At 37.9% G+C, this 15,733-nt stretch overlaps 1 protein-coding gene across 1 annotated transcript; it reads left to right on the plus strand.

The window, feature by feature from the left end:
- Window positions 1-5,960: 5,960 nt before the first annotated feature.
- On the plus strand, window positions 5,961-6,797 carry LOC145104226 (uncharacterized). Its single transcript, XM_079041498.1, has one exon. The coding sequence runs from the start codon at window positions 5,961-5,963 to the stop codon at window positions 6,795-6,797; it is 837 nt and encodes a 278-aa protein (XP_078897624.1).
- The last annotated feature ends 8,936 nt before the right edge of the window (window positions 6,798-15,733 follow it).

Genomic DNA, 15,733 nt, shown 5'->3' on the forward strand with positions numbered 1-15,733 from the left:
TTAAAAATCCCACTCAGCATTGTCTTGTTGCTATCAAATGCTAAAGATAGCAACCTACATAAAAAAAGTATATATAATTAAAATGAATGAAGATAAACAAAAAAGTTATATTACTGTAATCATTGAAAAAACCAAATAAAATCAATGTCACGTCATCATTTTCAGGTATTAAGGTCGCAATATTACTGTAATTACAAAAGCATATAAGTTATGTTGCTACGATTATAAAAAAAATACGTTCCAATAAACAAGTAAAACGATATTTTTTTTTAGTAAAAACAAATAAATAGTAGCTAGTGATATTCAAATCGCTTTCCTTGATGAGTCGGTCTTTCCGTACCTTCTACACGTCTTGTATGTGTGAAACGGGCCATGCTACCAAGTCAAGAGCGTATTAAACTCTAAACGGCACGATTTATCCTTTTAAAATTTTGAAAACTTTACTTTAATCATTATATTGGAATTTTCATATAAACCTCCATTATAAATGATAAATTTAAAAACCACGAACTAAAACACATGCAAGAATAAACGAATTAATTTGCTCAAAATTTAATGGTTGTGTTGTAGCAAATTACATCATATAATATTTAGAAACTAGAACTCTTCTTTCAAACATTTTGTTTTTATTTTGCAATACTGTATAAATGCATTAGTTAATTAGTTTGCAACGAAATTACAAATATGCATGGTGATTGAAAAACTCCTTCCCTTACCTGTTTACTATATATAGCTCAACTCCTCAAATTCCATTTTGTAGTTTTTTTTAATAAACTAAACTAGAAGTTAAATAGTTTTGTAATGAACTAATGATGATGGATGCATAATATATAAGGAAAGTTTTGTAATGATATTGTCTATACAGATTAGTAAATATGGGTATGCAAGTTGCAACTCTCTTTTTGTCTTCTCTAGCAGGAAACAAGCATCGTGCAATGCCGGCAATGAAGTGATACTTGAAGCACTATATGTTAATGCACACAGCCCACTTTTTGTTGTCTCCTCGCCTGTTCATACACTGTATGTATACTTTATTAATATAACATTAGTTCATGGGGTTTTAATGAATTCCAAAATCCAAACACTATTTGCATAATTCATGGGGAATATGATTTAGAGTACTCTATGATTTATTAAGGTAATTAATTTTTCCGTTTGTTTATATCTGAGTATTTTTTTCTTTTGTACACGTCTAGATAACGAACTTTTTGGAAGTGTTTATATATGATCATTATGACCTGCTGTAGCAGGTTACATCCGGTCATAATGGTCATATTGTGAACACTTTCAACAAGTTCGTTACCTGGACCCAAATATGAACAAAACGAAAAGTAAGAGTAAATTACACGAATGGTCCCTCTGGTTTTGGAAATTTGTGCGTTTAGTCCCAAAGTTATTTTTTTTAATTCGGATGATCCTTACTGTTTATTTTTGTTGCACGCTTGGTCCCTGTTTTACCTAAAAAAACTATTGTGCCCTTGTTAATTTATTTTTTAATTAATTTTCTTATTTATGTATTTATTTTTTATATATTTAAAAAAAATTTAATAGACCCCACATATCTGTATCTCCTCACCCTAAACCTGAAACCACATTTGAGAAATTTAATCTGGGTCTCACCAGTCACCATCCCATGTCTCATCCTCCCCAACTAGGCTTGTCAATGGAGTGGGTTTGGAGCGGATCGACATTGATCCAAATCCGTTAAGCAATTTTCAAATGATGAACCAAACCCGACCCGTAACCCGCAGGGTTTTGAATGATTAAACCAATACCCTTATCCACCAGATCAACGAATTTCAACCCTTTTACCCGACCCGTTTACAATATTAAGTTTAGGCTATAATTATTCATTAAAACACATATAACATGATCACTAAAACCAAACAACATTCACTCCAAAACAAACCTCATTTATAGCTATATAAATAACTTTTCCAATGTATTATGATTGTGGAATGTCGATCACCCGATTGCAGCCTTTTCTTCTTCTTCTTGAATCTTGACTGAAACCCTTTTCTTCTTGCTCTTGAGTCTTGATTGTGGAATATCGATTTCATAGTCGATTTCAAAAGATTATAGAGTCGAATATATTAGGAGTTAACTGCAATCGGCCATTTGGATTAGGAACTGAACTGGGAAGTTGAAGTAGAACGTCTAAAAGTCTAACTCTTTGACTCCTATATGTGAATATTAATAAATGTATTATTACTTATAAATAATTAATTTATATTTCAAAATTTTAGATGGGCAGGTCATAAACGGATCGGATCGATAGTGATCCATACCCGACCCTTTTAATAAAAGGGTTAATGTGATGGGTCGTTAACGGGTAAACGAATAATAAAATATGATCCAAACCCATTAATTTTGCACGGGTTTGGAGCGGATCAGGGTCAAAACACGATCCATTTCCAGGTCTATCCCCAACTTCTATTTTCTTTCCATCTTTAGTAACATCGACGTCTTCACCATCCCTCTTTTTTTGGTCCTTCTACTCCGACGAACTAACACCACAACCCACTGTCACTTCATCAGATTTTCTACTACCACAACCCAATATATCACAACTTCTATTTCCTTTCCATCTTTTGTGGTGGTGGTTCGCTAGATTTGAAGGACCGAAAAAAGAAGGGATAGTGAAGACGTCGTGTCACTAAAGATGGAAAGAAATTGAAGTTGGGGAGGATGAGAGATGGGATGGTGACCGGTGGGACCCAGATTAAATTTCTCAAATATGGTTTCAGGTTTAGGGTGAGGAGATACAAATATGTGGGGTCTATTAATTTTTTTAAATATATAAAAAATAAATACATAAATAAATCAATTAATTAAAAAATAAATTATTAAGGGCACAATAGTCTTTTTAGGTAAAACAGAGACCAAACGCGCAACAAAAATAAACAGTAGGGACTAACCGAGTTAAAAAAATAAGTTAGGGACCAAACACACAAATTCCCCCACACCACAGGGACCATTCATATAATTTACTCTTACTTTTCGTTTTGTTCATATTTGGGTAATTATTTTTGTTGTACACATCTAGGTAACAAACTTGTTGAAAGTGTTCACATATGACCATTATGACCGGATGTAACATGCTATAGCAGGTCATAATGGTCATATGTGAACACTTCCAAAAAGTTCGTTACCTAGATGTATACAAAAAAAAATAGTTACCCAGATGTGATGTAACATCCCAATCCTCAGGTATGAAATTTAATTCTTTTAGCATGTTTTCTTTGGAACTCGGTGAGTTAGAAGCCTCAACTCGGTGTGTTGAGGTGACTTTGGGCCGCAGATATTAATGAACCAGCTCGGCGAGTCGAGGTGCCTCAACTCGACGAGTTGGCAGCTGAGTAAGAAACCCTAATTTTTAGGGTGTTGCACCCTATTTAAAGGCCTTAAGTCCCTTGGCTGGCCTCCTTACCAGACTCCTCTGTCCAGAAACCCTAAATCCGTGTATCATCTTTCAAAGTTGAGTGTGTGAGCTTGTGGAGAGCTTGGAGAGTTGATTTTTGGTACTCTTTTGAAGGAGACTTGAGGTTTGAGGTGTCTAGTTTGAAAGGAAGGTTATAGATCCAGAACCTCCCCACTTGTGGCAGTCTTTTTGAGGTATAAAGTCGATACCTTGCTTCCTTATTTCTTAGATCTCTTCCTTGAAAGATTTATTGTGATTATTGGTTCATTGTTGGATTGTTCAAGGGGTTGAGCATTTTATGGGTTGTTACTTTAGATCTGGCCATTTGATGGCCTCTTTTGGCTTAAAGTTTCAAGCTTTATTAGGTTTTAGGCCTCATTCATGCATTAAGTTCTTTATTAAGCCTTTCATGAGTTCTAGAGCTTCTTTTGGCATGCATGAACGTAAAGCTGGCAACTTTATGTGGTTTTCCAACTCTAGGGTATCAGATCTACATTTTGAAGCCTTAGATTCGATAAAAGGACTGAATGTGTTAAGCTGGGGAAAACTCGGCGAGTTGGCTAGGGTTTTACCGACCTTCTGAGTACTATAGAAACTCGACGAGTTTGTTGGTGCACTCGACGAGTTGGGTCAACATGGACTGTTGACCTTGACCTTTGACCATGGTTGACCAAGTTGACTTTTGAGGGTATTTTGGGGTTTTAATGGGATTGGTCACATGGTAGTTGTAGGCATTTGAGTCGGGAGTTGAGATTCGAAGTTAGATCTTATCAGTTCAACACTACTTGTGAGGTGAGTTTTCCTCATTGTACTTTCGGGTCGAAGGCACCAAGGCCGACCCATTGGTCTGATAACCTAACATTGTTGATATGCTGAGTATGGTATAGTTATGCATGCTAGTTTTGATATGCTAGTCTGGTAGATCTGTAGGACTACCTGTGATACTGTCTGTTTATATGTATATGATATTATCTGTTATATGTCGACATATTGTATGGGTTGGGTTGAGGTTGTACTGCTCCGTTCTATAGCCAACAAACCTTGGAGTATGCCAGAGATGAGCTGAGGGCCAGGGAGGGCATGCCAGACTCATACTGAGGACTCATGAGCATTCTAGATACGAGTTGAGGGCCGGAAAGGGCATGCCAGACTCGTACTGAGGGCTTAGCGGTAATCAGTGCAAGGACTGACCAGGCTGGGGAGCAAGCCAGACATAAGCTATGGGCCGAGGGCAAGCCAGACTTATGCTGTGGGCTCAGGGGTAATCTAGTATGTTAAGTTGTGGACTCATTACATGCTGTTATTATATTGTGCTATTTGTTATGTATCGGCTTTTTGGGGGAACTCACTAAGCTTTGGGCTTACAGTTTGGGATTGTATTTCAGGTACCTCAGAGGATCGCGGCAAGGCGAAGGCGTGATCGTGCACTTCCTCATGTTTTTAGTTTTACGATTTTGGGATTTCTCTGATGTGAAACTTATTTTGAAAACAATGATGGTTTTTGGGTTGTTTAAAAAGTTTAAAATTTTCAAGAATTTTATGGATGTTTGATCGAGGTCGTTGTCCCAATCAAAAATAACCTCAAAACCACTAGATAGCTTGGGTAAGTAAGGGTCGAATCCACGAGGAGTTTGTGGTTAAACCTTGTGCTAAAATAGTCAAATGGAAAAAACTAATGCTTGCAATTGTCACGAATTCAAATTAAACTAAAATAAACTAAACAACTAGAAACTTTATGTTGCAAAAGGTTGTTAAAACAAATCCTATGAATGATAAAATAAGGTACTTCCGGTTCAGTTGTTCAGATGGTTGGACAAACATGTTTTCTTCCCTTAAATTCCAATTTAATTACCTAGACATAATTAAGGTTGACTCACATTCAATATATAATTATGGGCACACAAAATGTTGATCCAACTAATTGTCTTACTCCCTATGTCTAACTGGATTAGGAACAACTAGTGGTTTGGCGATAATGTGTCTTACGATTACCTATTACAATGTTGAGCGTTTAATACTACAAGTTCGAAATAATGTATGTGGATTCTGTTAGCCTATATATCATTAACCCACTTGTTTATGGGCCCTTTAGTCTTTATCCCTTTAGGGTTTTGTTTAGCTAGTATTTATACCCGCTTTATTCTTTGTAGTCTTTATGCTTTTCATTGAGAACCCTTGTAATTTCTCTTTATCATAATCATATGACAATATTATCATGGTATCAGAGCGGAGATTTGATACATTGTTAGAAGCCTTTGTAGCAGTCATCTGTGGTGCGGATTGAACTTCGTTTGCTTTATGATATTCGTAGCAGAAGGTATTCGTTGTTGGTTGTTGTTGATTCGTTGTTGCTGGTATTCGTTGTTGATGTGTTTTTGTTGGTGAATTTCATTTGCTTTATGATATTCGTTTGCTATTGCTGTTGATTCGTTGTTGCTGTTCGATTTCTTGTTGTCCGATTGATTGCTTTCGTTGGTTTGTTACTCCTCTCATTCTCAGATTGCTATACTGTCATTGTGGTTATTTATTCATTTTCAACATGACTGGAAAGGATGATTCCCTTCAGTCAATCAGTACTCGTTTGGATGGAAATAATTATACGTATTGGAGTTACGTTATGAAGAACTTCCTTCGTGGGAAGAATATGTGGGGCTATGTCACTGGGACTAAAGCCAAACCCTCAATACCTCAAACTGAGAATTTTGATTTGTTGCTTGATGCTTGGGAGACTGATAATTCCAAGGTAATTACTTGGATTAATAACTCTGTCACTCAGCCTATTGGTATGCAGTTGGCTAAATATGACACAACAAAGGAAGTTTGGAATCACTTGGAAAGGCTGTATACTCAGTCTAACTTTGATAAACAATACCAGTTGGAATATGATATTCGTGCTCTTCAACAAAATGAACAGAGCATTCAAGATTTCTATGCTGCTATGTCTGATCTGTGGGATCATTTGGCTCTTACTGAATCTAAAGAGTTAAAAGACTTTGAGCCTTACATTGCTAGGAAGGAAGAACAACGTTTGGTCCAGTTCTTGATGGCTTTGTGTTCTTATTTTGAAGGCCTATGTGGAACAATTCTTCATCGCTCTCCTCTTCCTTCAGTGGATTCTGTTGTCCATGAGTTAATTGTAGAAGAGACTCGTATCAAGTCTCGTGCAGTTAAAGGGTTTAAACCAACCTCTATTCCTACTCCTGCTCCTGCTGTGATTGATGTTTCCTCTAACCAGTCTCGACAAACTTCAAGGGTTGCTTATGATGAGTGTGCATTCTGCAAACATAAAAATCATTGGAAAGCTCAGTGTCCATTGTTAGTCAACAAGGGTAAATCTAGTCAACCTCAGTCGGGACAACAAAATAGGTCTGTTTAACAGAAGTTTCAGCCACGTTCCCCTGGTACTTCTCCATGGACCCCTCGTCCACCACAGTTTGCTGCTGCTGCTGCTATACCACCAGTTGACATAGAATCTGTTGGAAACATGCCACCATCTGCATTGGATCCCAAGGTGTTTGAGAGTTTCAGACAGTATTTGGCCTCTAATCCCACTGCCATGTCTGCATCTATGTCTCATTCTGGTCCGACTTCATCTGGTACATCAAGTATTCCCTCATCTTTGTGGATTTTAGATTCTGGTGCAACCCATCATATGACTCCTCATTTTTAATTATTTACTTCTTTGTCGCAAGTGTAATCTATTTCTGTTAAGTCTGCTAGTGATACATCTATGCTAGTTGAGGGTGTTGGGTTTGTCTCTATTTCTCATATCACTCTCCCTGATGTTTATTACATTCCCAAACTTACTTTGAATCTTGCCTCAGTCAGTTAGTTATGTAAGTCTGGTAACTGGGTGTTCTTTTCTGATTCTGTCTGTGTTATACATGATCAACACACCCAGAAGGTGATTGGGATCGGCCGAAGGGTGGGGGAACTGTCACAGCTCCGGACCAGACGACGGAAACGTCCGGAGGCGGGTGACTTCATTGTGCAGTATCATAACAATTGAATATAAATGAAACAGAGCAATCCAAACATCATACATTGAGATAACAAACTTACATTGTTCACATATTGTATTTGTTCTTCGAGTTACACAAAAGAGACATAAGTAGAAAATTTCAAGCTACAGCTAAATAGTCCTGCATCCGCGTCCCTTGTTACCTGCTTACTAGATCCCTGAGAATACAAGTCGTTTTGAAAAGCGTCAACTAAAAAGTTGGTGAGTTCATAAGCATTTTTGTATAAAAATCGTTTACACTTGTTTAGAATCGTTCTTATTGTACTTTCAGAAAATCCGATATTTTCTATGAAATCGTTTGATGTCTTGCCTTGAAAATCATGGATATATGTGTGCATGTCATTACTTTTATTCATCCTTATAAGGAGTGATTTTGAAAAGTAGTGTGATTTGTAAAAGCGAGCTGTGTACGAGAATAGTTCTTTTGAATAGTAATAGTCAACCGATTCCAGAAAAATCCCTTATTTTCAAAAAGAGAATATGGTTGAAAATCTTGTTCCTCTTATCGAGTAAAAACTGAGTGTGCGTTCTAGTTTATCGTTATCGAAATCGTAGAAAATCGTTTTCTCCAGAAAATCCTATATTTTCTGCTATAAAATATTCGTAAGTTCTAGTTCCAACTATGTATATGTGTGGGTTAGTTTATCGTTTTCAAAATCGTTTACAAACGTTTTCCATAGGGTCCTACGCTTTTTAATTTGTAAAATAGCAGTATTACGACTCTATATTTGTTAGGAGAAAGAATCAACATGGCAATTGTGGACGTTCTACGCTATGAAAAAGGACAGTCAACGCAACAAATGCGGACCATCACTTATCACGTATAGGACGGTCGACACAACGTGCCAAAATTTATTTATGAGGTTTTTCCTTACATAAATTTCTAGTTAATATAACATATTCTAGTGAGCCGTTATAACCATACTAATCTGACGGAGTGCCTGTTTTGACGTTTCTCAGGCGCCCTCGGTTTGGAAAAGACATTTGTCACCCTAGACTGGCCTGTCTAGCTGTAGCGAACATCGAAGGTGCGGGGTGTCAACCCCGTATAGATCTATACACAAATTTCCGCTCTCCCTCCAGGAGACTCTGGCTATAACTCCTTACAGGACTTAGACGTACACTAATATTTTTTTATTTAGGTACTTTTGAGATTTGTCTGACTAGAATATTAACAACCTTTTGAGCAATCGTTAGAGATCCATTATTTGTTAGACAAACAATGAAATTCGTACTTATTGAATAGAAATACCGTTCTCGTTCCATATCGTTGATTGTGCTCGTTAACTAGGTGCTCGTGTTCGTTCCTTTTCGTTTATTGAAAAACAAGTCATTTTAGTCAAGAGAAAAAGTGTCAAGTTATAATTTGTATAAATTTATAACTGCCGGTTATGACACACATTTTCTGTTTTATGACATATAGAACATTACTTATGTTGTTCAAGGTTTTACGACAGCAGTTTATGACATGCAAATATTTCTGTCATAAAGGCTCTATTTGTGTATTTTCTTGACGCAAACTTTTATATTGGATATTTATAAAATACTTCCCGATGGTTTGCAAAATAGTCACAAAGTTCCCATTTTCGAAAATCACTAGAAATAGTGTCAACTTATCAAGGTCCTTTTTTATAAGTTTTATCTCTAGACATGAAAGCATAGATAAAGGGGTTAAGTTGGACACAACCAATAGTTGGGAGACTCTTTTGTTCACAAAGTATCATCTGTTCCTTATGAAGTTGTGAAATCTTACGTTCATGAGGATATTACTAAAATAATAATTTAATAATATTTCACACACACATACAAACATACGTATACATGCAATTATTCAAGTATTTAGGCAAGATTTGACTTGTACTCTCCCCCAAAAACATTAAAATATTGAAAAAGGTGGGGTATGAAGCTCACCTTGAGTTGGCTGAGGAGTTGTTTGGAGTTATGGAGTGAAGATCTCAAGCTTAAACTCTTGGCTGAGATGAGGAACTCCTCTGGGAAGAATGTTATCCTAAGGTTGATTATCACATATTATTATGAATAAAATAATATGGATTCATCGTGAAAATTATGTAAAATCTTAGATGAGTGGAGAACTTACTTTAGAAAAACTCCAGGGAAGATTTGAGAAATTTTGCTTCCAGCAAGATCCTTGTTCTTGCCCTTGGGATAAGCTTTTGAGAGGAAATGAGAGGAGTGAGAGGAAATGTGAAAAGCCCAATCTTTCTTCTACTGTCGTTGTTTTAGGAGTTTAAGAAAAAGGGAGGGAATCTTTGGTGCATGGGGATCTGATGGTCCAAGCTTTGTTATTTGGTGGGTAAAGCATGGGATACTGTGATTTGCATGGGGAATGAGAATTTCATCAAATCACAAAGTCAACCTCTTTGTCCTTATCTTGATTTAGGATAAGATCTTCCTAAATCCCAAACATTTATTTTATGTAAATATGCTTAAAATAATTAATTTTGGCATAAAATAGGGGTTTAAGGGGTTTAGGATAGGAAAAATGAGAGTTTGGTGTGATTTCCGGCGTCAAAATGTCCTAAAATGATGAAAAGGTCCGAAATAGTCCAAAATCCGGAGCTAAAAGGTGAATTCCGGAGTCATATGACAAATTCCGAGGCTCCTCTTAGAATTCCGGAGTGGGGTTGCAAGCTTGCGAGGGTCCGTAGTGGCTGACAAGGGGGTTCCGGAGGTGCTGGACGGGTTCCGAAGACAATTACTGACTTCCGGTCCGGAGGCGCTGGGCGAGGTCCGGAGTGTTCTTCTCGGATCCGAGGTCAGGAGTGAAGTTGTCCGATTCAGCTTGGAGGTCCGAACCGCCCCACATGTTCCGGAGTCAGAAGAAGGTTCCGAAGAAGGAGGATAGTCCTGACTAAGGGAGATCCGAAGTGAGAAGCTTCTTGGTTTCTTAGAAGGTATCCGGACCAAGAGGGTTCCGGACCAAGAGGGTTCCAGACTAAGAGGTTCAGGACCAAGAGGGTTCCGGACCAAGAGGGTTTCCTCTTCCGGTTTTGAGCTGTTTCGACTGAGGAAGGTGCTTAGAGAGATTTGGGAGAGATTTGAGATGCGTGGAGAGATTTGGGAGAGATTTCACATTCTTGGAGAGATTTGGGAGAGATTTCACATACTTGGAGAGATTTGGGAGAGATTCAATATACTTGGAGAGATTTCACATACTTGGAGAGATTTGGGAGAGATTTCACATTCTTGGAGAGATTCAATACACTTGGAGAGATTTCACATACTTGGAGAGATTTGGGAGAGATTTCGCATACTTGGAGAGATTTAGGAGGGATTCGATATACTTGGAGAGATTTGGATTCTAACACTACATGGCTTATTAGGAACTCATATTGTACACTTAGATGTGTTAGCACAAGTCTCACCATAGTCCTTGCTTACTTGAGGATGAAATTTCCTAGCCAAAATGCTAGTTGTGACAGGAATTGTATGTCTTGGAGGTTCTCAAAGTATTTGTTGTTGCCGCCTCCAACATTGATTTATCTTCCTTTCGTTTGAGTCCTTTGTCGTCTGAGTTTTATCTTTGGCATTCTCGTTTTAGACATGTGTCTGTATCACGTTTGAGTTTTTTAGCATCTAGTGGTGTTTTGGTTCATTTAAACAATTGTGATATTTCTGATTGTAGTGGTTGTAAACTGAAAAAATTCTCTGCTTTACCTTTCAATAAAAGTATGTCTTGTTCTACTGCTCTTTTTGAAATTATTCATTCTGATGTATGGGGTCCTGCACCAGTATCCACAAAGAGTGGGCCAACCTATTATGTATCTTTTATAGATGATTATACTCGATATACATGGGTTTATCTTATGAAACGCAGATCTGATTTCTTTGATATTTACAACAATTTTAGAGCTATTGTTAAAACTCAACATTCGACAGTGATTAAGTGCTTCAGGTGTGCCTTAGGGGGTGAATATACCTCTAATGATTTTACTTAGTTACTTGCTTCTGATGGTACCATACACCAGTCCTCGTGTACTGATACACCTTAGCAAAACGGTGTGGCAGAACGAAAACACCGTCATATTGTTGAGACTGCCCGTTCATTGAACCTGTCTGCGCAGGTTCCTAGTGGTTTTTAGGGAGAAGCAGTCCTAACTGCTGTATATGCGATTAATCGTGTCCCTACTTCATTGAATTCATGAATGTATCATTTTGAGAAGCTATATGGTCATCTACCAGACTACTCTTCCTTACGAGTTTTTGGATGTACTTGTTTTTTTCTTCGTCCTTATGTTGAGAGGAACAAGCTGGGGCCGAAATCTGCTATTTGTGTATTTTTGGGGTATGGTATTGGACAGAAAGGATACCGTTGCTATGATCATGTGAGTCAGAAGTTATATGTTTCCCGACATGTCACATTTTTGGAACATATTCCTTTCTACTTGATTCCTGCTACAACCCACAATGTAACGAAGTCCGACCTTCTGCATATTGATCCTTTTAATGAAGAGATGGAGGCTCAAGATCCATCTATGCCACCTGATCCTTCAGCTCATGAAACAACCACTTCTTCAGAGAGTTCCTCGACTCCCCCTGTTCCTGAGACTGCTCCTCCGATTGTTGAAATTGAAGATCCACCACCACCACCCCTCAGGAGATCTACTCGTCCTGTCAAGTCCATCAAACTTCCAGATTTTGCTTACTGTACATATTCATAACCATTTGTTTCATTTATAACGAGCATCCATCATATGTCTGAACCTGAATCATATAGAGAAGCTGTTTTAGATCCTCTTTGGCAGAATGCTATGGCTGAGGAACTCACTGCTCTTCATCATACTCATACATGGGATTTGGTTTCTCTTCCTACTGGGAAACATAAGATAGGTTGTCGTTTGGTGTACAAGATAAAAACAAAAGCTGATGGGTCTGTTGAGCGGTACAAGGCCAGACTTGTAGCAAAAGGGTATTCCCAACAGTATGGTTTTGACTACGAGGAGAAATTTTCCCCAGTTGCAAAGATGACGACAGTTCGTACTATGATTGCAGTTGCATCCGTTCGACAGTGGAAGATCTTTCAAATGGATGTCAAGAATGCTTTTTTGAATGGTGACCTCCATAAAGAGGTTTATATGATTCCTCCCCCAGGAATTCAGCACCGGCCATGTGAGGTTTTTCGGCTTCGCAAAGCTTTGTATGGTCTCAAGCAAGCCCCTCGTGCTTGGTTTGAGAAATTCTCCACAGTGGTTACCTCTCTTGGATTCGTCCAGAGTAATCACGATTCTGCTTTGTTTGTTAGATGCTCGAGTGCAGGACGGATTCTTCTGTCCTTATATGTGGATGACATGATTGTTACGGTGACGACCATGGTGGTATTGAGTCTTTGAAGCATGATCTAGCTCATCGATTTGCTATGAAGGATTTGGGCTTGCTGCGTTATTTCTTGGGTATTGAGGTAGCTCAGTTTAAGAAAAGGGTATCTTTTTTCCCAAACTAAATATATATCTGATTTGTTTACACGGGCGGGCCTCTCTGACAATCAGACTGTTGATACTCCTCTTGAAACCAATGCACGGTACTCTCCTACTGATGGTGTTCCATTATCCGATCCGAATCTTTATCGCACTGTTGTGGGAAGTTTGGTCTATCTCACAGTTACTCGTCCAGATATTACTCATGCTGTTCATGTTGTCAGTTAGTTTGTTACTGCTCCTACCTCTGTTTATTGGGGAGCTGTTCTCCGTATTCTGAGATATCTTCGTGGCACTCAGTTTCAGACCCTCTTGTTTCCCTCCACGTCTTCTCTTGAGTTACGTGCCTATAGTGATGCTGATTGGGATGGTGATCGCCATGATCGTAAGTCCACCACTGGATTTTGCGTATTTCTTGGAGAGTCTCTCATTTCATAGAAGAGCAAGAAACATGACGTTGTCTCTAGATCTTCCATGGATACTGAATATCATGCTATGGCTGTAACTACATGTGAGATTATCTGGTTACGGTGGTTGCTTGCGGATATGGGAGTTCACATTTCTTCATCTACTCCCATGTATTGTGATAACAAAAGTGTGATACAAATTGCAAAGAATTCTATTTTTCATGAGCGGACGAAGCACATTGAGATTGATTGTCATTTTACCTGTCATCACCTGCAGCTCGGGACCATATCGCTTCCGTTTGTTTCATCAACCTTGCAGCTTGCGGATATTTTTACGAAGGCTCTATTGGCTTCTCGGTTTCGGTTCTTATGTGACAAGCTCTCAATGCCTATTGCTGCGACATTGTGAGTTTGAGGGGGGATGTTAGCCTATATATCATTAACCCACTTGTTTATGGGCCCTTTAGTCTTTAGCCCTTTAGGGTTTTGTCTAGCTAGTAGTTATACCCGCTTAATTCTTTGTAGTCTTTATGCTTTTCATCGAGAACCCTTGTAATATCTCTTTATCATAATCATATGACAATATTATCAGATTCTACTAGCCATCTTAGTTCCTAAACCACTTGAATTCAGAATGATTAGTGAATTAACAATACACCATCTTAGTTGCAATATCACACAATAAGAAAACCCAACTCCAATTATTGTAAATAAAAATTAAAACTTGAAGAATAGAACAATGATTGAAATTGATTGGAATAAAAATAATAATCAAATCGTGTTCATCCTAACATCTTACAACGTTCTCGGAAGTAACCTAGGTGGTTTAGTCTTCCATAACAATCAAAAAGCACACAAATTGAATAAAAACAATGGAATTCATACTAAAATTCATAAACAAACTTGAAATTATAAAACTATTGAAGCCTAATGATCAACCAAGTATGAAACGATGAAACCTTGGGGAAGAAGTAACCAAATCTGGAACTTGATGAAGATCCTGTTGGATAAGGTGTCTAAGTCCATAACTTATTTGGTATATACTTGACCCGACCCGGCATGGTCCATTTGGGTTGCACTTCACCCGAGCTATTTAAATGGATAACATTATGAGAAGAGTATATTTGCGGCCTACTAATATATTATAAGTTATAATATATTAATATGAAATTGTATTATTTAATTAGTATTGATCTTAAATTAATTATGAATTAATTTAGTGATCATAAGGTGACTAATTAAATAATGGGCTATTGTACTTATATAGTGTGGGCTAACACTCATAAGGAAATGGGCTAAGCTTGAATGGGAGTCCATGGATGATCCATGGAGCTTTTAACCCATGGATCCTTGGAATAGGAAAAGACATGGGTTATTAGGGTTTGCATGGTTCATAACCCTAATCATCTACACTATATAAAGAGGCTTATAGTGCTTGAAAAAGGACTATGTGTGTGTGCATAAGGTGTGGCCGATTTCTAGAGTATTAGAGTGCTCTCTCATAAGTTTTCCAAGTTTGTGGTGATTTGTGATTTCCATTTGAGGCATTCACATTATTGGTGCTTGGCTCTCAAACTCCCAAGGAATCAACTCACTAACAAAGGTATGTAATTCTTCTAGTATCTTTTATGTTTAAAAATACCCCATGTATGCTAGATAGGTTATGAACCTTGGAAAATTATTTTGCATGTATTTTAGACAAACATAGATCCAAGGTTTCTAGGGTTGCATGAACACCTTAGGAGTGTTAGTTTGCTCAAAACCCAACAGATCCACATGTTGAATGACTTCAGTTGTTGAATGATGATGAACTTGGTGATTTGTAGCATCGGATTCGAAAATTGATGATTAAAAACGCGTTTTGTAACGACCCAATTTTACAAAGAAAATTTTCATTATATTTTTTTTCCTTTTAAAACCAAAGCCAATCCCCTAAACCATAAAATCCCAAAACATTTATTTTCAAATCAACATTCATTACTTCATTGTTTTCCCTTTTTAAAACATCAGAGGGTCCCAAACACATCAAAAGAGAGATAGAGTGCACGCCACGTCATCACGCCTTGCCCTTGCCCTTAGGCTCAGAAGTACCTGAAACAAATCAACAACCTGTAAGCGGAATGCTTAGTGAGTTTCCCAGAGCATACCACACACCTTCGCATACATATATCCCGATAGCTAAAAATAAGCTATAAACATGCCATAGAAACTATGTAATACGATTCAACAAGAGTGCCATGAGCTACCCCACATGGTCTTTACCTAGGACCGCCATGGGCTACCCCACATGGTCTTACATCCAATGCCATGGGCTACCCCACATGGTCTTTACCTAGGATTGCCATGGGCTACCCCACATGGTCTTATATCCAATGCCACGGGCTCCCCCCGGGGTCTTCCATACCAACATAATATCACACAACATATCAATTCATAAATGAATAACACA

The sequence above is a fragment of the Lactuca virosa genome, chromosome 4 (genome assembly GCF_052849685.1).
Source record: "Lactuca virosa cultivar CGN04683 chromosome 4, Lactuca_virosa_CGN04683_v6, whole genome shotgun sequence".
NCBI classification, from domain to species: domain Eukaryota; kingdom Viridiplantae; phylum Streptophyta; class Magnoliopsida; order Asterales; family Asteraceae; genus Lactuca; species Lactuca virosa.